This window comes from Alligator mississippiensis, chromosome 2 (genome assembly GCF_030867095.1).
Source record: "Alligator mississippiensis isolate rAllMis1 chromosome 2, rAllMis1, whole genome shotgun sequence".
Lineage (NCBI taxonomy): Eukaryota > Metazoa > Chordata > Crocodylia > Alligatoridae > Alligator > Alligator mississippiensis.
In genome coordinates, this window is record NC_081825.1 from 32,798,125 (window position 1) to 32,824,864 (window position 26,740).

At 46.2% G+C, this 26,740-nt stretch overlaps 1 protein-coding gene across 4 annotated transcripts in view; it reads left to right on the plus strand.

Moving 5' to 3' along the window:
* CC2D2A (coiled-coil and C2 domain containing 2A) overlaps window positions 1–26,740 on the plus strand; it is a 141,905-nt gene that overhangs the window by 53,027 nt on the left and 62,138 nt on the right. For all 4 annotated transcript variants that reach the window (XM_059721590.1, XM_014607614.3, XM_019479844.2 and 1 more), the window contains 3 exons: window positions 7,020–7,160; window positions 8,011–8,167; window positions 23,094–23,332. In XM_059721590.1, coding sequence (XP_059577573.1) covers window positions 7,020–7,160; window positions 8,011–8,167; window positions 23,094–23,332 — 537 coding nt within the window. The remainder of the gene's footprint in view (window positions 1–7,019; window positions 7,161–8,010; window positions 8,168–23,093; window positions 23,333–26,740) is intronic.

Consider the following 26,740-nt stretch of genomic DNA (forward strand, 5'->3'; position numbering starts at 1 on the left):
ATAGCTTTCTACTTAGAGAGATTAAGGATATAGTATGTGCCTGAAGAATACATCTTCAGCTGGCCAGCTCAAGGTTGGACATGATGATTTAGGTACAAAATTGTAACATGTAATAACGTACCATGGGAATGATCAGGAACTTCACCCTATCAATTGAGCCTGTCAGTTGAGCATTTTTCACATGGAGTTCAAACAGGCTGACACTTTGTATATGCACAGAACTTTCATTTACTTTTTGGAGGATTCCAATTTAATTTATTTAGATGTCATCTATTTCATTTTCCACCTTGTATCAGGAAAATGTATATATATTTTATTTAATCTCAGTTAAGAGAAAGTTTAAATAGTAAATGTTCCTTTGGCCTGTTGTAAACAATTGCTTTAAATTTTTTTTTTCTCAAATTTACTAATGTTTTATTGTTCCTAGAGGAGCAGGGTATTTCTGGAAAGCTTTCTAGAACATTTTTGGTTTTCTGACAGAGAATTATTAACAGATGAGCAATATCTCACCAATTGGGAGCAGCTGTTATTCTCTTCTGTATGACCTAATTTGGGGATCTGAAGTCCAATTTAAATGTAATGCAAAAGACTGTTGACTTACACAGTTGAATCATTTCTAACTAACGGTCCCATTCATTACTCTTTTCTCAGGTAGATTATGTGGGCCCTAAAACGTTTTGCTTGTTAGTTACGTACAGACTGTAGCAAAAAATAGAACTTGGATACAAGTCTTCTGAAGCTTTTATTTAGAAAAGTACTTTCATGTGATGCCTTGCTTACTAGAAAATAATGTGCACAATTAGACTTGCCCCATGCCTAATCTTGATAGAATCAGCCCAGTGACTGTTAGTTTTGAATTGCATTAATCAGGAATGCTAACTGTTTCCTTGAAGTTGCATGATAAATAATGTTATTTTACATATCCTCCAAAAAACTATTTAGAATGAATTTTTCCTTCCTTTTGATTCCACCTTTGCACCATATGAAATAATGAGTTGATTTCAAACCGTGTTCTAGGCCTGTTTCCCATTGTCATAAATGGGATGCTGTGGGCATGTTATTGCTAACAGGTTAAGATGTATAAAATTATTTAATATAAATCAGTAGTATTTTATACAAAATTATCATTATTGTTTTTAGATAATAAATCATAGGTAGCAAATATTTTCCAGTACCTGAATCATTAATAAAACCTGTTATTAATGAGAGCATATGGACAGCATAGCACTGTAATAAACACAGGCCAGAGAAAGGAACATTTATTTATTTATTTATTTTTTTACATAGTTTTGGATCTGTACGAGGAGATGCGTTTTCTGAGATGCAGTGCATGCTGATCATCCTTTTAACTAATAGGTGCATAAGAAAAGTGATTTATCATAAACTGAAAGCAGACAATCATGTGCACATGTTTCTCTGAAATGGTGGGGTTCTGCCCCCCAGCTGCCAGGGCTACAGGGCCAGGGACCCAGGTCCACTGCCCCCTGCCCTGCCCCCCCATCAGTGACCGAACCCTGGCTGTTGCCCATGGGAGGCAACAACTGCTTCAGTGGAGCAGAGCATGGAGCCTGGTTCCCCTTCCCCTCATGGGCGGCATTGCCTGAGAGGAGTGGTAGGGATGATTGTGGGCTTGGGCTCTCTGTCCTGCTGCCAGGGCTCCACAGCTCAGCAGGCAGGACCTGGCATGGCAGGGCAGAGTGGGGCTGGGCAGGGAAGCTCCTTGCTGCTGCAGGTCCTGTGCTGCCTTGGCGAGGTGCCCCCTGCGCGCCCAGCAGCATTGAAGGCCACAAGTCTGTGCTGCTGTCCCCACTACTTCTGGGCAGGCAGGGGGTGCTGGCCCAGGGTGTCGTAGGGCTTGCGGAGGCAAAGAGCTTCCCCATCCAGCCCTGCTCTACCCTGCTGTGTCAGGTCCCACCCACTGGGCCACCAGAGGCCATGGGGGGGAAGGCAACAGGGTGGGGAGCCCCAAGCCCCACAATGGGCATCTTGCCCTTGCCCCCAGCTGTGCACAGATTTGGGGGGCACATGCCTCCTTTGGCCCCCTCACAGGAGCATACACAGTGGCCGGGAGCTAGCCCCACTCCCTGCCCCCAAGACAAGCCGCCTGTGGTCCCTTCCCGCTGGGGCCCTGTGGCGGTGCATTCAGACCCTGGGCCCCAAGCCCCATATGCCGCCCAGCTGGGCAGTAGCCCCAGCCCTGCTCAACTCCGTTCTTCCCTATGGGGGCCTCAATCCCCCCTCACCCCTTCCACCCAACTTACCTGCAGGAGTTGCTCTCCAGCATGTGCACATGGCACCCCCTGCCTAACTGCTCTCCTGCTGCTCTCCCCAGCCCCTTGCAGGCTGGAACTCTGCCACCCTGCAGAGAGCTTTTTGCAAAGGTGGAAATCCACGTGTTTCTGTTAAAATGAGAAGTCCACATTTTTCCTTAGTTAAAAAGGAAAAATCCACATTTTTTCCTGTTTCCCATGGGAAATGGAAAACACGGATCCCTGTTGAGATGATTATTGTTCCAAGAGCAACTGGATTTCATCAAGGAAAGCCATGGAGGAATTAATTTCAAACGGTGTTTCTCAAGCAACGTCAGTATAGACCACATCATTACTAGACCAAATTAATGAGGAGTAAAATGACCAAGGTTCATTCACCTGCACTTCTACCAGAGTCGTGTATGCCAGCACCTGGTTATTGTGCCCCTCTACAGTCTACATTGAACAGCCAGGGCATCCCTACTTGTAAAAATAAATGCCAGTCTAAGACACACAGGTCTGCAGCACAGTACTTGAGCTTTCCTGGACATTCCATTTCCAACCTCAGGATAGTTGTTCATAGTCAGTAAAACTTTAAAAACTAACTTGAATGGGAAATTACAGAACAAGAAATCCATTTGCGGACTGCCTGGTGTTAGGTATAGTTTAAATCTGGACTATGGATTCTTATCCCATTACCTGGATTAGCTTTTGTGACCCCCCCCCCTTTGTTTCTAGGTGTTTATTGCTTGATTGTTTGCCTCATCCAACACTTCCCTACTCCCCACCTTTTGTATTCAAACCACACTGTATACACTGCTCTGCGTGTGTCCTTTCACAGCATCTGATTAAGAGAGTTCAGGCTTACCAAAGCTCATGCTAGATCTCTGATTTACTCAACCTATAAGGTACAAATGTGCCCTGTCTTCAGACTAACATGACTGAGTACCTCTCTAACTCAAGATCAGTTTGGCTATTGTAGAACTAGGATGTCTTGTACCTGTAATTTTCTTTGGATACAGCTTCATTGTTGGAAACTGTTTTGTATCTGAGTTTGTGGTAGAATTTTTATCACCTGAAGTTGTTTGTCTTAACATTATGTTGTATATATATTGGTGAACACCTGTCTGAACCTTGCATTATTGCTTCCATAATGGTGGCAGACTCATTGAGAATTATAGATTACAGATCTAGAGTAGATAATATTCTTCTAATATTTCTTTCTCCTTTTGGTAGCAAGATAGCTGTTGGAATTCACAAAGTTTAGCTGGAAATTCGGCAAAGCCTGTACTCCCATCTGTATTGTTAGACTTGCTGTTAGCCGATCAATATTGTAACTAGAGTCCACAGATTAATTTATATAGGGGTGGGCAGGCAAGTATTTAAAATACTGAGGCAAAAGGAGTGGTCAAGAGCCATAAGGTTTAGCCACATAAGAGTTAAAACTCAGACTGGATATCCACCGGACTTTATGTCAGAGTTTGTGTAAAAGAGCCCAAAATAGACACATGCACAAGGATATATTAAACCAAATGTAAGTATGTTGTTAGATATAATAAAATGCAAGTTATAAAACAGGATAGAACGGTAAAAAAAAGTTATATTAATATATACCAGAGTTGCTTTCAGTATGCGGACACAGATAACATGCTGGCGTTGCTTTGCAACCCTGGCCACTGGCCCACAGATTTACAAATTCATACTCCTCTCATGCCAAACAGTCTCTTCTTTCTCAAACCGTCAGCTATTACAGAGCTTGCATACACTAAACCTTTTTCTAATCAGATGTTGAGGTACTTGGGTAAATACTTCACTTAGACTATTAAGTAAGTACACACTACCCCCTCCTGCCTTCCAGATCCCTAGCTTCACTTCCTCTAGGCTTCCCCAACAGAAAACAGAGGCTAAGTCCTTCATCTCAATATCAGGGTCAGGGTGATACTTTACCAGAAGCTACAATTCCTGCAGCTCTAGGAATATCATGCAAAGAAATTACCGAGGGCTTGATTAGAGAAGAAGTATGTCCAAGTTCAATTCTCTAAAAGCTCACCTCACGTCCACCTGGGACAGCACCAGAATCAGTACACTTCATGGATCAGAGCCTCCCTCTGGAGCAGAAACCCCCTCCTACTCCAACACACAAGCTAAATTCAGACTCTTTCACCCCATCTTACTCATCCAATCACTTCACGCTCAGGCCTGTTCATCAGAAAGTTTTGTATCAAGCACACACTCAGACTGTATACTGTCCAAACAGATTCTCACTTACCTCATGCAGTCTGCAGTAATTCCCATCATCAAACTTTGTATTGAACACTTGCTCAGACCATGTCCTGTCCAATCAAATGCCTGTCTATACACTACCACGCTATTGCACACAATGCCATACCTTGCACTCAGCAGGTGGATGCTAGCCACTACGCATGCCTACAGCAAAACTAGGTCGCTTAAGTCAGCCAAGGGCAAGAATTCACTCTTCCTAGAATAATCTTAACTGAAATGACTACTGCACATGGGCAGTATAAGATCTTATGCACTTAAAACCACAACTATAACAACTTAAGCAGGGGAGTTGTCTAGTGCACTGAAAATTCCTCTCATCGTTGCAGTCTCTTTTCTTGTCCTCCATATTCTTTTCTCCCAAGTTGCCCCCCTATCCTGACACATGCTTTTCCTTCCTCTTTCTTTTATTATTTTTCCTTTCTTTCAAAACCTCTCCTCTTCCCTGCCGTCTTTGATTGCTGTTTCATGTTCTTTTACTAGGATGTAATGTCTATAATGAAAAGGCTTACTGAAAACAGTCCCGCTTCAAAAATGATTTAAAAAATTGGTATTTTTATAAAATACATTTAAATTAAGGTACCACGTGCTATTAATGCCACTTCAGAGCCTTAGGGTATGGATACACTTCTCTAATGAAAGAAGATATTTTTTCTTTGGCTACATAACTGGAAGCATTTAGGCATGAATCTATAAATAAATGTATTAAAACCAATACAGACAATAGTAAACTCAAAGACAAATCAAAACCTGCAAATAAAACATTAACAGCAGCAACAAACAGCCTTATAATAAACATATACTAGAAAGAAAAATTAATGTGGGTTTTGGCTGGAAAGATGCTACATAGGACCTCGGTACTCTACAGCTCTACCCCCTGCTCTCATTTGCTGTAGCTCTACTTAATACAATTCAGAGCTATCAAGTTACCCTATCATTCTTTTAAATAAGTTGGTGTGGGCTGTGGAGGTAAGATGTCACAGACTTTTCTGGACAAAGGCTTATAACCTAGTTCAACAGCTGCACTCTGGGTAATTTTTCAAGCTTAAGCCCTAAAGTATTTTATTAATGTAGGAGTGAATAAAATACAAGTATTTGAAAGCAGAAACAAAGTTCGTGCAAATAATAAACATAAGCTACTGCATATCTGGATCTTAACTTTAAAAAACCCTCTAAGTATCCTGTTTTACAACAGTAATGTTCTAGGTTGAGTATCTTTTTATGTAAATTAGTTTTGTGTTTACTAGGCAATTAACTATCATGACAGTACTGAGACCATAGTCATTTAATTCATCTTACAAAGCCAATTACAAAAGAAAATAGACTTTATTTTCTAGAAGTACATCCTTGCTTAAAGATTTGAACTCACATATCCTTTATGTAATGATGTAGAAGATGGAAATAGTTCCAAATGTCAAATATCTACACCAAGCCAAAAGAAGCTGTTAATTTTGTTTGTGTTTGGAGTCCTCCAGGGCAATGACATGATTTACATTACTTCATAGATGCGTAGTTCTCATTGGCTGCTGTCTACACACGCTGGGCCAAATTCATCTGTTTGTGTCATGCCAGGATCAGGACAGCTGGGTCTAGGGCCACTTGAGGGATCAAGGTGCTGACCAGGACCACGATGGCAAGCAGTATCCAAGGACAAACCAGGTCAGGGAGCTGAGAGATCAGTCAGAGTGTGGAGTCGAGGAGCAATCTGAATCCAGGGATTGGAGGAGTAGACAGAGAGCAAGATTACCAAGAAGCGAAGCCAGGAGATCGGTCAGAGAGCAGAGTCTAGGATCAAACTGAAAGAAGCTGCAGCACAGTCATGAGTCAGGTAGAACCCTATTGCTCAGACACCTCCTGTTGCAGCTAATGGGTTTATATGGGGGAAGTGGCAGATTAGCAGACTCCAGCCAGCCGCTCCAGTGACAGGGAGTGGGTGGAGGGTGAGGCTCTGCTGGATGCTTCAAGTCCGCTTTGACCAGTCTGGATGATCTGCTTTAGGGTGGCCAGCTGGCATGAATGGCTTTATTGGTCAGGCTGAGGCCCCAGGTTTGAGACTGCAGACTGATCATTTATTAGTCCATTTCGTTCATGCAGGAGTTCAGCCTGTTAATTTTAAAATGTGTTTTGTAATGTATGACTGTACTAGGCATTACTTCATAGCAGCAGTGTTGGGTTATTGTTTACATATATTGATGTTAAAATGCTTTTAATAATATACAGCTGTAATAAGCCTTTTTGAAGACTTGGAGAACTGAAGAATTACTATAATTGGAGTCAGATTGTCCATAATTTAAAAGAATAGAATGCAGATCTTAAAGGAAACTACGTGTTATCATCTTCAAATTTTATGTGGGTTTTTATGCTTTCTTGGTTTAAAAGTCATTGCAGACATCAGTCAAATTGAAAACAACATCATTACTACATCGCAGATTCTCTCTGTATTGTTTTGTCTAGTTATGTAAATCCAATTTTGTTTGTATATATTTGTAGGCAAACTCGACGACTTCGAGATGCCGAACAAGAAAAAGATCGAATGTTGCTCAAGACTGTCATAAAAGTTTGGAAAGAAATAAAATCCCTGCGTGACTTTCAGAAGTTTACTAATACACCCATGAAACTATATTTGCGAAAGTATGTTTTAATAACATTTTTGTTACTTCATGAGCCAGCAGTTGGATTTCATGGAGCACAGTCAAGTTTGGGAACTCAAAAATTACATGAAATAGACACTAAGATAAGCCTTCAGCCAACAATTGTTATAGGGTGAACCTGCTACTCTTCCTTTTTTAGGTTAAAAGTTACAAGTAATTATTGTAGCAGAGAGAAATTTCCAGAGGATAACAAACAAAGCCAGAATTAAGTTCATCATTGATAGTTACTGTCCACTTTCCATTCTTTTAGAATCTATCACAAATCTTGACACTAATTCCCTGCCATTTTGAAGTATTTATTGTATGCTGCATATAAATTGTTCTGGAATGTCTCACTTATTTTATGACTTGCTTAGTTTTATCACCACACTAGCTTATTAATTTCTAATTAATTTTATTTTAGGAGAATGCAATCACTTGCAAACTAATGGCAACAAAGGGGTGAGATTAGCTAAATTCTGCATTGAAGAACTGTCATACGTGAAAATTAATTTACTAATTGGAGTTTGTTGTTGCTTAATAAGAAACTCATCTCAGGATTCCAAAAACTTTCTTTGTATTTATCTGAACTTATGAAAAAGATAGTACTGCTAGAGTCACTTTGCTGAGAACTGTTTGAAAAATTACCCTCTGTGGCAATGTAAATGAAAGAAAGGCTAAGATGTGAATGAATTTTTCAGTAGAACATATTTTTGGTATAGTGACAGGATTCAACTTTGAATATAACATTGTTCTGTAATGTTTATTTTGTCATTTATAAGCTCAATAATACAACATATAGACCTAATAATGCATGGTACGTTGTCAAATTATAACAAACTGTTTTGAAGGGAAGAGGTTGATCGAAGATCAGATGAAAAAGCATTTGAAGAAGAAATTCAAGCTGAAATAAATGAACTATTGGAAGAATATATAGAAGAATATGGAAAAAAAATGGAAGAATACAAAGCTGAGTTACAAGAGTGGAAATCCTGGAGGAAGGCAAAGGTAATGGAAACAGCTCAGATTTTCTAGATTGCATTGTTGTTAAACGTGTCTTTGAGGTATCTTTTGCCAAGTCCTACTTCAGAATGGTCCTGCTTTGAGCAGGGGGTTGGGCTGGATGACCTCTTGAGGCCACTTCCAATCCTAATTTTCTATGATTCTAAGGTAGAAATAGCTTAAAGTCAAGGATGGTCATGTACAAATGTTTAAACCATAGTTGAGTTCACATGGATAAATTATGTTTAGGATTGCTGCTATATTCTTTTCATGTTAATTGTATTGATGCATGTTGTTTTCGATTGAGTACAGGAAGTTACACTTTCTGAAAAGCCTTGTCTACATTACAGAGTTTTTTTGTTCATAGCAGTATTTGGCATGGACAAATGTTCACTTGCAGTAGAGTGCAGCAGCTGTTGCACTTTAACTGTTGCACTTGCAGAAGCTTGTAGCAATACAAGTTTGCTAAATCGCTCTAATTTATAATCACATGTTGCCTATAGAAATATGATTATAACAAAACCGCTTCAGCTTTAACCCTGCTTCATCCAAGTTTGTCTCTGCATGTGGCTCTGGAGCCAACATGCAGGATTAGACTCAGCATGCAGGATCAGACCAGGTCCAGGGCTGTGCGCCAGGTCACAGCTGGTGTGCTAGGTCTGGCCGTGGATCAACCCAATCCATTGCATAGAAGGGGAGGGGGGGCTCCCCACAGGTTTAGTAATTTGGTGATGGAGGAAGGGGGGAAAGCATTGTCAGTGTTAATTGCCATGGTTCCCAGAGTTGTGCCAAATTTTCCCATGCCAAATTTACAGACCCATGGGTATCATTTTTCCTCACATATAATGCTCACCTGGATTCTACCTAGCTGGTTTAGGGGATAAAGGTTACATATGAGGGACTTGTTGCACATTGCACTTTGAGCAACTCAGATGTTGATCAGTTTTCGTGCTAGCTCGAGTTTGCAGCAGTCATGCCTTAAGGCTAAAAACCTTCTCTCACTCTTCCCAAGCTGCACAGCTATGACTTGGCACTAGAGCAGGGGTGGGCAATCATTTTGCGTGGAGGGCTGCTTACCACATTTTGGCAAGCTGTTGAGGGTTGTACGAGTAGCCTCACTCCTTGGCAGATGCCCTGCCCCCTGGTCACTATCTTGGGACCAGACGTCCCCCCCCTTCCCCCCCCCCACCCTCTGACCCTTGCCACCAGAAGTCCCTTCCCTTGCCCCTGGAAGTACTCCGTTGAGGAAGAGGGTTTGCCATCTTAGAACTGGAAAAAAACAAATTATGTACTAAAAGTCAAATACCCATAACATAAAATTTTAATTCAATTTAAAAATATATATTTTTGTCCTGATACGTGTGTGTTTGTGCTTTATATGTAGAAGTGATTGCATATGAGCTCTAAATGCAGTTTTACTCTTGTATAGTGGGGGTGGGGGTAGGGGTGGGTGTATGTGGGGTTTTTGGAGAGCTGTGGATGTGTATGTGTGTGGTATTTGTGTGATATGTGAATGTGTGTGGAGGAGGGTGTGGCTGTGGGGTTTGCAGGTTTGAGGGTATGTGAGGTGTGCATGGGAATGCCCTGCACCCACCCCCACTCTGCAATAGCCCAGAGCCCAAGCGTACTGGTGCAGCTGCTCAGATCCAACTTTGGGGGAGCCTCCCCGGGCTTCCGCTGCTCTGTGCTGGGTCCCCTCTGGCTTGTTCTGGCCTCAGCTGCACCCCTGTGCTGTTTCCCAGGCCAGCCAGGCCCTTCCCAGACAGCCCCTTGGTTCCTAGCAGCTGCAGGAGCCTCTGGAATGCAAAAGCATCCACGGGCCTAATCCTGCTCCTGGCGGAGCCTCCCTGCCCGTCCCGGGGATGGGAGCAAGCTGCCGATGGGACTCCAGGCCCCTGGTGTGCAGGGGACCTTGGGCCTTCCCCCCTGGTATGGCACCGCACCCTGGGGCCAGCTGTAGGGGGAGCCAGCCAGACCCTTGCTGCATCAAGCCTCACGGCCACATTTGCACTCTGGCAGCTCCTGGTGCTGCCATGAGGCTGGGGGCCACTGAGGAAGGGCCTGTCAGGCCAAGAGGGCAGCATGGGGAGCTCCTGGAGCCGCTGGGGAAGCAGCCCGGGGTGTGGGAAGCGCAGGGAAGCAATGCATAAGTTACATCCTGTGCCTGAGGCTTGGGGCAGGAACGACCCAGTTGCCCTGTCCCACGGGTGGCTCCGGTGGGTGCCACCACCCTGGAAGGAAGTTCTGACCCCCCCACCCCGCAAGGGCCCAGCTCATCCCCTGGCCCCAGGATGGGCAGGGAGGCAGTGCTAGGAGATGGAGTGGAGCCGCGGCCACTTTTCTGCTCCAGAAGCTCCTGCAGCTTCCAGGAGCCCAGGGGCCTTAGGGAAGCTCCTGGCCATCCTGGGGGACATCATGGGGGACTGCCCAAGGCCACTGGGGTGGCACGACTCAGCAGGGATGCGACCCAGGGCGTGGGAAGCATGGGGAGGCAGCACAGAAGTTACATCCTGCACCTGAGGCTTGGGACGGCAACAGCCTGGCTGCACTCCCCACGGGTGCCCCAGTGGGTGCTGCTGCCCTGGGGGGGAGACCTGGCTCTCCCTCCTGCTCTCCAGGGGTTCTGCGGCCTGCCAGCAGCTCGCCTCCTGGCCTCAGGATGAACGGTAAGACTGCTCCAGGATCTGGATTGGGTCCACGACCACTTTTCTGCTCTGGAAGCTCCTGCGGCTTCCCTGGGCTTCCTATGCCCCAGGCGGGGTCCCTGCCAGGTCATGCCACCCCCAGCAGCCTCGGGAGGCGACCCGTGCTGCCCCCAGGGCTGGCCAGGAGCTTCCCCGGGGCCCTCAGACTCCTTGCAGCTTCAGGAGCTTCCAGAGCAGAAAAGCGGCCACAGCTCCAGTCCAACTCCTGTCAAAGACTCACCGCCTGTCTAGGGGCCAGGGGGCGAACTGGCAGTGGGCCGCCAGGCTCCTGTGGAGCAGGCAGGGCCGGACCTTCCTTCTGGGGCAGCAGCTTCTGCTGGGCCTGCCTGTTGGGGGGGAGCTTCACCATTGCTGCCCCAAGCTTCAGCTGCGTGATGTAAGTTCTGCGCCACCTCACAGCGCTGCCCACGCCCTGGGCCACATCCCTGCTGGCTCTTGCCACCCCCAGTAGCCCCGGGCACCCCCTGTGTTGCCCCCAGGGCCAGACAGTTCCTTCCCCCAGGGCCCCTGGCTTCCTGGCAGCGGCAGGAGCTGCTGGAATGCAAATGCGGCCATGGGCCCAATGCAAGTCTCCATGGCCACCTGGCCCCAGGCCAGGCTGCCAGGGAGGCAGGTACCTGCCTGGGCAGCCTGGTGTCTCATCCTTTCTCCCAAATAGGTGAGTGTGGGACACATGAGGTTGGGAGTGAGCACTCTAGTCTCTGCCTGTACTATGAGGCAGGGGTGGTGGGGCTGGAAGCCAGCAACAGCAAACAGTCCACTGGGGCCAGCACCAACGGGGCCTAGAGTAGGGTAGCAGGAGCCCAGGGTGCAGCTGGCTGGGCTCCATGAAGCCAGGCTGGGCTCTGCCAGCACGGAGAGAGGGGAGTGGCTCTGGGACACCAGCGCTAGCTCCCGTGCCCCTGCTCGCTCCCAGCCCCTCCGCTGCAGCCCTGTAGCTAGGCAGGGACCAGTGCGCGCAGCCCTGACCCTGCGCTCACCTGTCTGAATGAAAGGATCCCAGCTGTTGCTGGCTTCCATGCCTACTTGCTCCCGGCTGCCCACAAGACCCAGCAGGAGCTGACCTGGCCCCGAGGACTGGGGTGATTGCCTGTGGTCCTCCCCTGCCCTCATCTGCCCCCCATGCTTAACCTGAATTTCCTGCTCTGGCACAGGCACAAGCAGCCTCATGGTCCCAGGCCAGAAGCCTCTGCTAGTCAGGGTTTCCGGCTGTGGGGGGGGTGGGACCAGGTGGGCCCTACTGTTCCAGGGGCCTGCCGTGGCTTCCCCTGGGCCCTACTGCCCCTGGCTCCTGTCATTTTGACAGGAGCCAGAGGCAGATAAATATTACTTTAAAAATGTTTTAGGGGCCCCACAGGCCGGATAGAATGGTCTGGTGGGCCAGATGCGGTCTGCGGGCCATATTTTGCCCACCCCTGCACTAGAGTGCTGGCAAACTGAGGCCAGACTAGTAGCTATAGCTTTGAATTGCCACTAGAGAGCTGGTGAACCAGGTCAGGCTTCTATTCCTGCTTGAGGTGGGGATGTGTGAAAGATGGGTTGGTGGGGGGGAAGGGGCAGGAACATGAAGCTGGAAGGCAGAGAGTTAATGGGATGGTGGTGGGTAATAAAATGGGAGATGGGAAGGAAATGGGGTTAGGGGATGGATAGTGATATGTGGGAAGTCAGCCATTGAAGGATACAATACAAAGAAATAAAGAGGAAGTAAATTAAAGTTGGTCTTCTTTTTTCATAAACTTGGATTTGGGATTGGGAGGTGGGAGTGCTGGTCATGCTTCCTGGGGTGGCCGAGAGGTGGGAGCAGTGAGGGAAGACACTTTTGAGGAAGCTACTGCCCCTGCCCTAGGAAGGAAGCCTCATCTCCTGGGGACCTGATCTGATTTCCTACTTTGTTCCCCCTATCACCCCACTGGACCCCATTCCCAGACCCATCTGTGCCCTGGAACCTGGATAACTTGCATATGCTCTGCAGCCTGTTTGCATAGGGTTGCACCCTAGGAGTGGGAAGGTCATATCCCTGGGGGCAGGCAGGGGAGTTGACTTGGTGCCAGAATCCCTTCCCTGAGCAGTAGAGTTAGATTTCAGAGGGTGGAAAGTTTGTCCACACCGAACAGGAGGGTGAGGAAGGGGACACTGCATCCTGGGATGCTGGGCCCCTGGGATGCTGAAGGATGCCTTGGGCAGCTCATCTTTGAGAAGTGACTACACATTAATGAAACACAAGCTGGGTAACACAGATCAGAGATATACTTGCCCTGGAATGGCATAACTTTAAGCCACCTAAAGCATGCTTAAAACTAGTTTCAGGTGTTAATATATGGACAATCCAGGCATTAAGAGCTCCAGGAACCACCTAAATTAATGTGTAACAAGGCCCTGAGAAAATATGTTAACTACTACAACCTAACGGAGGGCAGGCGATCCAGAGTAGTGTTTCTCCCTCCCCTTTTGAAACTACTGCAAGTGAAGGATTGTCTACACCCCCTGTATCCAGTATCTCTGCCAGGATTTTGGGTGGTGTGGATGGAGCTGTTGTGTTGGGAGCTGGTTTGGATCTAGTAGCAGAGGAACTCCTGCTGGAGGACCTGTGTCTATACCAGCAGTCTGCCAACCTTACAGCTGCCAGGTGAAGCAGCAGGGCCCTCCCCGCCCCCTTCCCTGGTAGGATAGATATGGCCTGAGAAGTTTATTTTGTATTTCTAGAGTAGATTGTTTTGCCTGGTGTTGATGTTCAGGCTCATTTGCTTGCATTTCAGCAGTTCAACTCTTCCATTAAATCAGATCAAAAAATGTTGTTCTTCTGTGTTTTAAGTTCAGATCTCTCTGATTGTGGGCATTTTTCATGTCCCAGCAGACGTCAGCAGACATTAGAAAGAATGTATTTCTTATGAGCAGTGAACAAAATGGTATAGGATGTCTCTTATAATCTCATGGTAGATACTAAATGAGGCAGTTACATTAAGGAACATCTTAAAACTGGAAATGAGATAGTGTGTTAGCTTTTTACTCTTTCAGAGATGTGCAAACAGTTGTTTTCAGATGCACATTAAGAGCCCTGTGGTGCCCGGAAGCTATATCCCAGAGGAGAGTTTTCAAAGGTAAATTTCAGCAATCTCAGCAGTAATTGCAATGTGGAGCAGCCACAATATGGTCTGGAGCTTTCTGGCAGTGTAACTTAAAATATTATTTCTTTTGAAGGAACAATGTGACCTCCCTACAAACTGTGCTGGAGGCTACAAGAATGGGCATATAACAGACTATGTCCCCAGGCATGGTAGTTGCATCCCCTGTGGCCTGAGTAGCTCCTAGTCGACTCTGGTATCCTAGTCTCACCTCCTCAGCCATGCCTTGCTGGAATTATTTAACTTGGAAACAGAGAGGCTGCCCAGGCCCCAGAGCGAATTCTGGTCTGCTGTTGGTTAGAGTACCAGCAACATTACCCTCATGGGTCAATTTTGTGGCCTCCAAGCTCCCCCCCCCCCAGCCATGCCCATGCCTTGCAGGTGCTAATCATTAATGTTCAAATGAGCTCTAGACCGTAGTCCAGTATAAGACCCTCTCTGGCCTCTGTGTCTAAGTGTCCCAGTAAGCTCTCAATTCCACCCCAATATATAGCTTTCTTCAGCCTTTGTGTCTTTAGGGTTCTCAGTGAGCTCACAGGCCCAGTTCGGTATATGGTTTAGGGCTGTGCAAAACAGCGCCATTTCATTTTGACTTCCATTTCATCATTTCGACAGGACAGTGTTTCATTTAGTTTTGAAAGCACTGTTCCGTTTCGTTTCATCAAAACTGTTTCGATGTTTCACCCATAGGCTATAATGGGGAAGCAGGAAACTGCCTATAACTTTGTCATTTTTTGCCTGATTCAGATAAAATTTGCAGGAATGGGAGTCCCTTCTGTGACCATGAAGTCTGCCAAGTTTCAAGGAGATAGGTATAGGGGTTTCTGGGAAACTACACCTCAAGCTGCTGACAAGCAAAACTTGTGACGTGCTCCCCCAGAGCACTGGGATTGGAAGGGACCTCAGGGAAGAATCACAATCACTGGCCAGCTACACATGTCAATATCAGAGCAGTCCTTCCTACCCTCCCTCTTGTTAGTTTCTTTTTCCCTGCAAACAAGCCCAACTTCGAAACTCGCTTTGAGGCTGTTTCAAAGCCTTTCATTTTATTTCAATTTCACTGTTTCAAGCTCAAAATGAGTCAAAACAGCATCGAAATGAAATACCCGGAGAAATTTTGCACAACCCTAATGGTCATCTCTGGTCTCTGGGTTTTTAAGAGTCCCAGCAGGCTTGCAGTCCAAGTTCAGTATGCAGCCCTCTCTGGTTTCTGCCTCTCATGGGCTAAACTCTAGCTTGTGCCCTGCCAGTCTCTTCATGCCTTCCTGGTACTATCAGGACTTCTGCCTCCCCTTGCTAGTCCCAGTCTGGTCCATTAGTAATAACTACAATGAAAAGGTAAGCCCTCCAGCTATAACTCTACTAGAAGCGCCCTGGCTACCCAGCACATTTGGTTCTTGGCAGACCCCCGGCTCCTTGCTTGCCGTCAGCAGGGAAGTGGGGTTCCCTAGCAGTCCCTCAGCCTCAGTTACCACTACACATTGTTCCTTCCCTGGCAGCTTGTAGGGCTAGTCCCCTTCCCCAGATTCAGCATGGGTTATATATCCGCCAAGCTGTATCCCTGGGAGTCGCGTGCTTTCCTTTGGCCTGCTGCAGGTGTCTTCTATTAAGTCTGCAAGCTGGCCTAACTGTGGTAGCAGTTTCCCTCTTCTTCAGGCTGAACTCAGTCTTATAGTACTATTGCTGTACTACGAGAGTTTCAATAAGTACTCTGCCGTATCTCCTTACTGCTGAGCCTCTGGTTCTGCACTGCATGCCTGCAACCTGTCAGTACCCTACAGACTGGCCCCTTCTGGCTGCTGCTAAGCAGTTTCTTGCACCTCAGATTTCCTGTGGCTGTTGGCCACTTAAAGTAACAGGGAGTCCCCAGGAAAGCTCATAGCCATTTTCCCTCCATGCTGCTTTTGAGAAACGCCAGGCATGCTGGTTAGGAGGAGTCCTTGTGCTCAGTTGGACTTCAACCAAACCTTGCAACATCTTTTAACATTTTGTGCTTATCACAGAACCGTTATGTCTTCTCCAAACAAGAAATGCAAATTAATGATCATCTTAATTGCCAATAGAAGAAGGCAGATGAAGAGAAAAGTATGAATGCTTTTAATTGTTCTTTTCCCACATGGTCTGGAGTGGAACACACACCCATTCCATAGTCCTTTGCCCCTCCTGTCCTGAGTTTGACACCCTTCTGTTATTATTAGAAACATTGGTATTGTTATTATTTCGTTTGTTATTACTTCTTGATCTTTGCAGTGTCATGTTACTGCATTGTCCTAGGCATTGCATAGACATAAAGAGACACAACTATTTCACCAACAAGGCATTTAAGTACAGTCCTATGCCACTTTCTTGACTTCCTAAAAAGTGTTAACACATCTTTTGTCTATCCTAGACCTAAGCCCAAGTCATGTAAAGCAGTTAGGAGGAGGAGGATCCATCTGCTTTTTGCATAAAAAATGTTTTCCAGAACTTGAATAGAAACTTAAAAGACAGTTAGGGTATGTTTACAGTACGTCCCTGGTGTTCCCAGGCATTGTTGCTCTCAAGCATACGGTGACCATGTGTTTCCCACGCACATATACCAAACCTGACAATGATATGTTGAAAATGATCTAGGGACCCACTTCTGCTGTTTTTGAGATCTTTGCCTGCAGCATTAAGAGATGCCCTTGGTGGCTTCACCACCTCATTTCTGAGGTTGGCCTTTCACATGGGAACAAATAAGTGGGGTGTGCTTAGGAGCAATTCTCCCCAGGAGTGCTGGGGACACATTGTAGATATACCTTCAGACATCCAAGTAACCTTTACATAAGGGTTGTCCAACTGGTGGCCCACAGGCTGGATGTGGCCCATGAGGGGTAATGTGCAGCCTGTGGTAGAATGCCATCTCTGTCTCTCCCCAAACTCTGCTGTCAGGCTGATTACGGTTTGGTTACGATGATGACTGCAGAGAGCAGACACCCCTGGCCCCATTGGCTTCAGGTAACCCTGAGTTGTAACCTGAGTTGAATACATTCCTGAGGGAGGGGGAAACCTGCTCCCTCTGCCTACGTGAATGGCCTCACATACCTGGGTGGGGGACTTAAATGCTTATTGTTCTAAGCAATGTCATCATGACTGGGATAGGGCTAGAGACCCTGCCAATCTACCCAGCAACCAGTGATGCATTTCAGATTGGTTGGCTGGCAGCTAACAAACTGCTGTCTTTCATTGTATCGGGTAAATGAGGTCATAAGGTCCATATATGTTAAAGACTGCCCAGGAGGTGGGGAGGAGCCCTGACGAAAATTCTCAGAGAAGCTGGACTATCTCTCTCTTTTGAAATGCATGGTCAATGAACAGCTTGCCTCCAGAGGAAATCTCCACCTGCCTTTGGATGATACTTATGAGTAAGCTACTTAAGCTCTAACTAGATATATAGCTTGCAGTAACACAGATCTGTAATCAAAGGCTACCATGCCACTGTTTGCTCTAAGGGATTTCTCTTATATTGCTCTACCCTGTACCCTATTCCAAACCTACTCTTTGTAACCAGTAAAGTTCTCCTTTGTACCTACCATGAGAGACTTACTGGGAGAGGGTCTAGATTATGCCTTGGAGTCCCCTTGGTCCAGCTGACTAAGGGAGACCACTATTTGCACTATTTGTGCTTCAGACTGAGCAAAGCACCCCAAATTCATGCAGTAGGTCAGGTACCCTCAAGGACTATTAGATCTGTGTTTCCCAGGGAGCACAGGGCCAAGATGAGTCCAGAACCTGGGTGGTGGCGGTGTTATCCCCAGGCTTGTGGGTGTGCTCCAGGAAGGGGATTGACCAGATGTGAGGCGCCCCCAGGGAGGCACTCGGAGCCTGGAAGGTGATTGGGCGCAGTGAAGCGGGTGGCTCAACACAGGAGCACTCCGCGCTGTCCCGCCACACTGCCCACAGGTTCTTGCCTGGCCCCTACTTCTTCCATTGCTCCTATTTCTCTGGCAACTAGGGTCTCTGGGGCAGGGCAGCGTGGCCAGCAGTGGCCTGATAAGCTGGCTACCTGGGTTGTGGATGATTGTTTAGGCTGCCCGTATGACACTGCTGAGTTGGGGAGAGGGTTGAGTGGGAGGCTCATGCTACTTATACAGCAATGATGGCAGGAGCCAGAATTTCAGGGGAGGTTGTGGTGCTTGCACAGCAGTGGGGACATGTAAGGTTAGGGGTCCTGGGAGCCTTTAAAATTGTGGGGGAGGGTGATCCAATGAATTTGCAGAACATGCAGCCCCCATGGTGTGTTTCCCAGGGCCCGTGACTCATTCAATGTGCAGCCCCTGGCTACTTGGAAGTTGAACAGCCCTGCCTAGATTCTGAAGTTTATGTAAGAAGAATTGTTCCATAATGTGAAGCAGGATATCTTACCTAAAGACCTGTCAGAGCTGTCATGATGAGAGCCAGCAAGTAGATTCAACAAATAGGGAAAACAAGTGAGTGCTGGATGGATATGGTCAGTGTAACCTAGCCATGTTTATGTTTTTTTTATAGATCATACAACAGAAATAATCTGTAGGGAAAGCTTTGAAGACCATGTACTGAGTTTGCTGATTTTCATGGATAGCTCTTCTGTTGCATCCTCTGAGGAAGCTCAAAGGTGTTTGAAAAGCATTTTGACTATGGGCAGTATAAACCACTATTGTTGGCGGAACAGAGGTGGGATTTAAAAGATCAGTAGCATGTAAAATATAATAGGTAGGGTAAACCTAAGTTAGAAAAACCTTTAAAACAAAAAAGAATACTATATTTTATTGCATACTATATGCTGCCCAAATAAAACACTTCTCTTGTTGTAGGAAGGCAGAATGAGGAAAAAAGGTTTTTCCAGAGATGTGGCTGACTGCGAGTCAGTCCTCTTCGGAAAATAGAGTGCCTAGGAAGAATGGCCCTAAGAATCACCTAGTGCCAGCTGCCTTACCCTGCCTTTTCGCTGGGATGCAACACTTCCTGGAAACTCTGTTCCCAGGAGGACTTATGATCTGTCATGCAAGGTTAGACCCTAGATCCTTACAAGGGCAGTAGAAAGACCGTTACTCTGACTGAATGTGAGTAGTTATCATACCAGGTTGTGGGTGTCAAGGTCTGGGGATCACTCAGGGTTCAACGGGCTGACTGGGGTCAGGAGGAGTGAGCAGAATCCAGGTATGGGCCAAGTTAGGAAGCCAAGCTGATTTCAATGAACTCAGGCGATTAGTCAAGGATGCACTGCAGAGTAGGAGTTTTGAAGTGATGGGAGCCCAAGAAGGGTGGCTGTGCCTTAAGGAAATGATCCTTTGGGCACAAAGGGAGACAATCCTGATGCGAGGAAAAAGAGGGAAGGGGGCCAGGAGGCTTCCTTGGCTGACCAGAGAAATCCAGAGCAGCCTATGGGCCAAAAGGGGGGCACATAAAAAGTGGAAACAGGGAGAGATCACCAAAGAGGAGTATACCTCCTCTGCTCGTGCTTGTAGGGAGGCACTTAGACGGGCCAAAGCTACCATGGAGCTGAGGATGGCATCCCAAGAAAAGGATAACAAGAAATTGTTTTTTAGATATATAGGGAGTAAAAGGAAGGCCCAGGATGGAATAGGACCCCTACTAAATGGGCAGAAGCAATTGGTGACGGACAGGGGGGACAAGGCTGAACTCCTCAACGAGTTCTTTGCCTCAGTGTTCCTAAGCGAGGGGCAGGACAAGGCTCTCACTGGGATTGTAGAGAGGCAGCAGCAAGGCACCAGACTACCATGCGTAGACCCTGAGATGGTGCAGAGTCACTTGGAGGAACTGGATGCGTTTAAGTCGGCAGGCCCGGATGAGCTCCATCCGAGGGTACTGAAGGCATTGACCGACGTCATTGCACAGCCACTGGCGGGAATATTGGAACACTCGTGGCGCACGGGCCAAGTCCCGGAGGACTGGAAAAGGGCCAATGTGGTCCCCATTTTCAAGAAGGGGAGGAAGGAAGACCCGGGCAGCTATAGGCCAGTCAGTCTCACCTCCATCCTTGGCAAAGTCTTTGAAAAAATGATCAAGGCTCACATTTGCGAGAGCCCGGCAGGACAAATCATGCTGAGGGGAAACCAGCACGGGTTCGTGGCAGGCAGATCATGCCTGACTAATCTAGTCTCTTTTTATGACCAGGTTACGAAATGCCTGGACACAGGAGGAGGGGTGGATGTCGTATACTTAGACTTCAGGAAGGCCTTCGATACGGTATCCCACCCCATACTGGTGAACAAGTTAAGAGGCTGTGACTTGGATGACTACACAGTCCGGTGGGTGGTGAATTGGCTAGAGGTTCGCACCCAGAGAGTCGTGGTGGATGGGTTGGTATCAACCTGGAAGGGTGTGGGCAGTGGGGTCCCGCAGGGCTTGGTCCTTGGACCGATACTCTTTAACGTCTTCATCAGCGACTTGGACGAGGGAGTGAAATGTACTCTGTCCAAGTTTGCGGATGACAGAAAAATGTGGGGAGAAGTGGACAAGCCAGAAGGCAGGAAAGAGCTGCAAACAGACCTGGATAGGTTGGACAAATCGGCAGAAAACAACAGAATGCAATTCAACAAGGAGAAATGCAAAGTGCTGCACCTAGGGAGGAAAAATGTCCAGCATACCTACTGCCTAGGAAATGACCTGCTGGGTGGCACGGAAGTGGAAAGGGATCTTGGAGTCCTAGTGGACTCCAAGATGAACATGAGTCGGCAGTGTGACGAAGCCATCAGAAAAGCTAATGGCACTTTATCATGCATCAGCGGATGCATGACGAATAGATCCAAAGAGGTGATACTTCCCCTCTATCGGGTGCTGGTCAGACCACAGTTGGAGTACTGCGTGCGATTCTGGGCACCGCACTTCAAGAGGGATGCGGATAACCTGGAGAGGGTCCAGAGAAGGGCCACTCATATGGTTAAGGGCTTGCAGGCCAAGCCCTACGAGGAGAGACTAGAGAACCTGGACCTTTTTCAGCCTCCGCAAGAGAAGGTTGAGAGGCGACCTTGTGGCTGCCTATAAGTTCATCATGGGGGCACAGAAGGGAATTGGTGAGGTTTTACTCACCAAGGCGCCCCTGGGGGTTACAAGAAATAATGGCCACAAGCTAGCAGAGAGCAGATTTAGACTGGACATTAGGAAGAACTTCTTCACAGTTCAAGTGGCCAAGGTCTGGAACAGGCTCCCAAGGGAGGTGGTGCTCTCCCCTACCCTGGGGGTCTTCAAGAGGAGGTTGGATATTCATCTAGCTGGGGTCATCTAGACCCAGCACTCTTTCCTGCATGTGCAGGGGGTCGGACTCGATCTATTGAGGTCCCTTCCGACCCTAACATCTATGAATCCAAATCGCTGATAAAGATGTTGAACAGTACAGGCCCCAGGACTGAGCCCTGGGGGATTCCACTGCCCACATCCCTCCAAGTCGAAAATGCCCTTCCACAACCACTGTCTGCGTGTGACCATCTAGCTAGTTTGCCACCCATCTGACTGTGTAGACATCAGTGCTGCAGTCACCTATAACAGGACTCCACTGTTTTGTCTTCTGCATAGCATGCACAGTGTGCATAGGCTTGCTTCTTTTCCAGTGAAGAAAGGAGTTTCCCTGATTACAACACTTATGCCAGTTTGGGGGGAGGCTGCTTTTGGGGAACAAGGTTTGTGTTGTATGTGAGAAAATACTGTAATTTGTTACAGTAAAGAAGAAGGAGCTACAGGTCGGATGTAGAGAAGTGGAAATCATGGCTGTTTCAGTAGCAGCATTTGAATGCATGTAGAAATTAACAAGAGCTGCACCTAGCTTCAGAAATGACTGTACATGTTTGAAATTTAGGTTATAATAGAATCTGTAGTTCTCAACTGTGTAAATCCTTGCCTTTTTGCAGTCAGATGCAGGTGAACAAAATACTTCATTCCTCAGCAAAGCATTTTCTTATGTGAGCAAATAGTTATCTGAGATTTGCTAGCACATGTTGTAGTTTTAAAAAATATTTAGGTAATTTGGGTAACAAAATAGAATGAGGGAAAAGGGAATGGAATAGGTTAAAGAGAAAATTGACGACTGAAAGTGCAGAGCAGAGTGAAATTAAAGCCCAAAAGGTTAGGATGTTAGCAATAACAGTTACACAAGTTGTTTGGCAAGTTACAGAAATCAGGGTGAGAAATTCTATAGTCTGTTTATGTAGAAGTTTAGACTACATCATCATACTTTTGCCATTTGACTTTAAACATGTATGAATCATAGCATTAATTTAATTAATTTATAGGAATATAGAACAAATATTTCAATGAAACTATCATGTTCCTCAACCATTCTGCTAAAACAGTAATCCTAAGAGGGGTTCATGAGATCAGTTAACTGATCTACAATGATAACACTATTTTATTAGAGCGATAGAGGTACATGGTGATGCCTGGTGTAGTAGTCTACCAATCAGATAAAAATTTTACAGTGCCAGTTTTCTTCTGTTTGTTCCTAAGTTTACCTGTTTCTAATAACAACAGGAGTATTGGAGCCCTGGTTTGGTCAGTAAGACTAAAAGGTCAAAAATATAAACTCATTACATTACTAGGAGAAGAGAAAAGAGAACTGAACTACAGCCTATTATGTACATGATAATCAATAATAATGATCCCCTTTAAAGCAGAAAAAAATGTTGGCTTAATGACCTACTTAGAGCTTGTGGTGTTAGTAATATGAGCTTTATTTCCTGTATGCTAGATGGATTAATTGTAATAATAATTATCACAGTCTTGACCTATTATAGTATTTAAAGAACCAAGTGTGGTCTTGGAAATCATTCATCACCCCTAATAGAGAGAGTGAACGTGAGGCTCATGTTAAAAAGAGAAAATAGAATAAACGTGACGTTTAGATTTTTCAGGTAAGTTATCTGGGGTGTGGAAGCAAGTTCTCTTGTTTAGGTACATGAATAGTGAGGATCACTATTTGAAAGCCTGTGGAATAAGATTCCTGAATGAGAAAGCTTTGTTTCTCTTTGTTATACTATGCGAATAACAATTTAATACGTGTAAGGAAGACGTATCAGTCAGATCAGCTAAGTTTTAGCGTATGCTTTTATTAAAGGGGTTTCAAGTAGAATGTTAATTTTCTGTGTTCAGAAAACCAAGAAAAACAAGAAAAAACATTATCAAGATGAAGAAGAAGTAGGAATGGCAGAGGACTCTGAGCTTGGTGAGGAGCCCATAAAACCTGTGCCTCCTAAACCGGTTGACAAGGTGGATGTCGAACAGCAAGTTAGAGAAAAAGCTGTCACCATCAGGAGGAAACCTGGAGAACCTCTCTTGATCCCTGAGTTGAGCCTGACAGGAAATGTAACCCCAAATGAGCTGTGTCCTCGGTAAGGCTGCTCAAAACCAACCCTTTTATTAGTATGTTATAATTTGTTATTTTATTTTATAATTTTATGTTATCATTATCACAATTTTCTATTGTTTTCATTTTTAATATTTATGTTTCACTGTTAATACATTCAACTCTAGAAATATGCACTGAACACTCTGTTTTTCCTGGCGATTAGTACCTTGTTTTTTAAAAATTGATAACGTTTGATTAAGTTTATGATTTACATCTTGTATCATACTTATGTTTTAAGAATGGTCAGGGTCCTTGGTCATGTCCCCACAATGAGGAAAGTGCATTTCCTTGGGGATGAATAGCGGCACTGTAGTGCTGCTGCTACTTGTCCTGGGGAACGACCATGCATGCATGCTGTGGCTCACTGTACGTTGCCCTGGGTGGGGTAGGGGAGGCTGGGGCCAGCACCTGGGCTGGCCCCAGCAACTTTACCTGGGGTCTTGGGGGCCTCCAGGGGCTGGAGCCCTGGTGATCCAGCATCAGGGAGATGGCTGGCAGCTGGAGTGTGGCTCTGGTTGGCCAGGCTCTGGTTTCAGAAGGCACATGCTGCCATCATATATGCCAACCCACTCTTTTTTGGCGGGGGGGTTTACACCAGGCTCTCCTGGTGTCAGAAACCCCCCTCTGCACTCAAATTAGCAGCGCAGGGAATACCTGCATGTGCAGCACCGCGTACCGCATGGGCATGTTCATCCGGTCGCATCCTTTGGGACTTCTTTGTGGCCAAAGAGAGAAAACAGTACTGCTATTACAGGTGCAAAATGGAAAAGCCACACACGGGAACGTCGCAGCCCTCTGTACCATGCAGTCAAATTCTGTGACAGGTTTTTATAGGAGTGAAAATGCATGTCTGAGAGATGCCAAGGGAGTAGCGTGAAAACTGCAAAGATCCTACGGTGATGCTGCAGGCAATAGTCATTTGAACTCTAAGTTATATGTGTAAGAACCTACTTAATCTGCAGTTTCACAGATTGTCTGCAAAATCTGAGAAATCTGCAAAATCAACAAAAAAAAACTTTAATAAAAATAAAGGGCACTTACACACATGTGGGGAGCCTGCTTTGATGCACTGGAAATCTAGTGTGTAGGAGCAGGCTAGATTGACATACTCTGGCAGCCTTGCATATCAGTAGCACAGTGCACCTTCATGCTGACAAAATGGTGGCAGTGTGCTTTTAACTAAAACATGTTCAATGTGCTTTAGTTCAGAGTGCACTGCCGCCATTTTCTCAGCACAGAGCTCACTGCACCACTAATACTTGTGATGTGCGGGTGCTTTTAATTAGCTTTTAATGTGCGGGTGCTTTTAATTTTTGATGAAACGCTAATTAAAAGTGCTTAGCGCCACGTCATGAACATGTGCGAGCCAGGCCCCGATCCCGCCCTTGTTGCCATGTGCGGCGGTGATTCCGATCCCATTCTGGCTGCCATGGGCAAGCTGGGGGTGAACCGGGGTCGTACCAGACCCGTCTCCGGTGCACGTGGGCTGTGGCTGGCAGCCCGGGCACGCGGGGTGGGAGAGAACCGCGGTGCGGTTTTGCGCACGTGAGTTAGAATTAGTCACGGAGGCGTAATGGTTGATTGAAAAGATTATTTACTTACACCGATGATGGTATTGGTGTAGACTGGACAAGTTTCCAGGCACAGCTCTTGCTTGAACCCTCATTGGAGGACTCTGACAAAACGATTGCTCCCATGGAGTTTGCTAGGCTCCGCGGGTCCGGTTAAGTTGGGTTCGAAAAGTTTCCCCGGAGTTATTCAGGCTCCGCGGGTCTGATGAGTTTTCCCCGGAGTTTGCTAGGCTCCACGGGGTCCGAAATTACCGGAAAGGGATACGTCTAGGATTGCGCTTGGCGACGGGGAGAGGCGAGAAGCGAAAGCTCCGTAGGCTCGGTTCTATTGCCTCTCTTGCCTGCTTAGGGGAGGCGCGCCGGGTCTGCGAGGGTCCACAGCGCTTGAAGATCTTCACACACAATCTCTCTCGTCCTCCCTCCTCCGGCTTGGACGGAAACTACCCAAGCCTTTTGTACGGCTAGCAAGCCAATCGCTAGCCTCCATGTGTGCCTAAATTAGGAATCGGCCAATAACATGGTGCGGATCCTAATACAAATGGCAGGAACTTCTTTGCAACGTGTATCACTACGATGCAAGAAAGAGATGCACACTGCAAAGAAGCTACAATTCAGCGGGAAATCCCCCGCTGCACCAGAGTTCTCTCTTGCAGCAGAGAACTCTACGGTGCAAAGAAAGCGACAAATTGGCAGGAAATAATTTAGCAGTGCCGAAGCGCGCACACAAACAAAAAATCACAACTTTGGGTTGTGACAGAACACACGTAAAAATGCCCAATATGCTGGCTTCCCAGTTGGAGCCAGTGGTCCTGCTGCCAGGAGGGGAAGACACCAACTGATAGGGCAGCAGATAAAATGGTTTCTGCTTCTTCATCCCTTCTCCCTGATGTCTTTCTTCAAATCGGCACCAAAGGTTGGGGCCACAGCAAAATGACCATGAAATTGGTAAATCTCCCTGCAATTTTAGGTAGACCCTTGTATATGTGGTGTAACTATAGGTAGAACTGTTATCCCCTCTACTTCCCTCTGCAAGACTACTTTGGTCAAGCTTTTGCGCTAGGTATCTAGAGGTTAATCAGGACAGGAGCTATCTCATGATTCAAAGTTAAAGAACAACCTACATCTGAATGCATCCACTTCAGCCACTCGTGGGCTGTTGTAGCTTCAGGGCACACCATCCCATGTGAAGTGTAGAGGCAGTCTTCAGAGAGTCAAATCTCTGATAATGTTTTCACCTTTTCCTCCCCCTTACTTTCCTGCTTGTACCAAAATCTAGCATTATGGTTGTATGTGAGATCTGTGGATGTTGGTGGGGACAGAAAACCAAACCAAGGGCAGAAACTGGGCAGCTCTGCACCTGCCAGTACTGTAAACCCAGTACTGTATCAAGTAGTGTTGTTACTGTATCTCCTCAGACCTAAATGAACTTTGTGGCCAATAGATTTTCACAGATAGTACCCTCTTTCATACACTTGCTTGTCCACAAAGAATCACTTCCTGTATATTCCTCTTATTAAAACCAAAAGGGTAAAGCTTTTGTGCATACAAATTCTATTGCTGAAATATTATAAAAACATAGAATACTGTGTTTGGAATAGACCTCAGAAGGTCATCTAATTCAGCCCCCATGCTCAATCAGGATATCATCTCTTTCTAAACCATCCCAGCCAAGTGTTTGTCTTAACTGACCTTAAAGACCTCCAAAGATGGTGATTCCACAAGCTCTCCGAGTAGCCTGTTCCAATGCTTAATCGCTCTCAGAAAGCACTTCCTACTATCCAAATTAAATGTCTCTTATTGAAATAGAGGACCACTGCTCT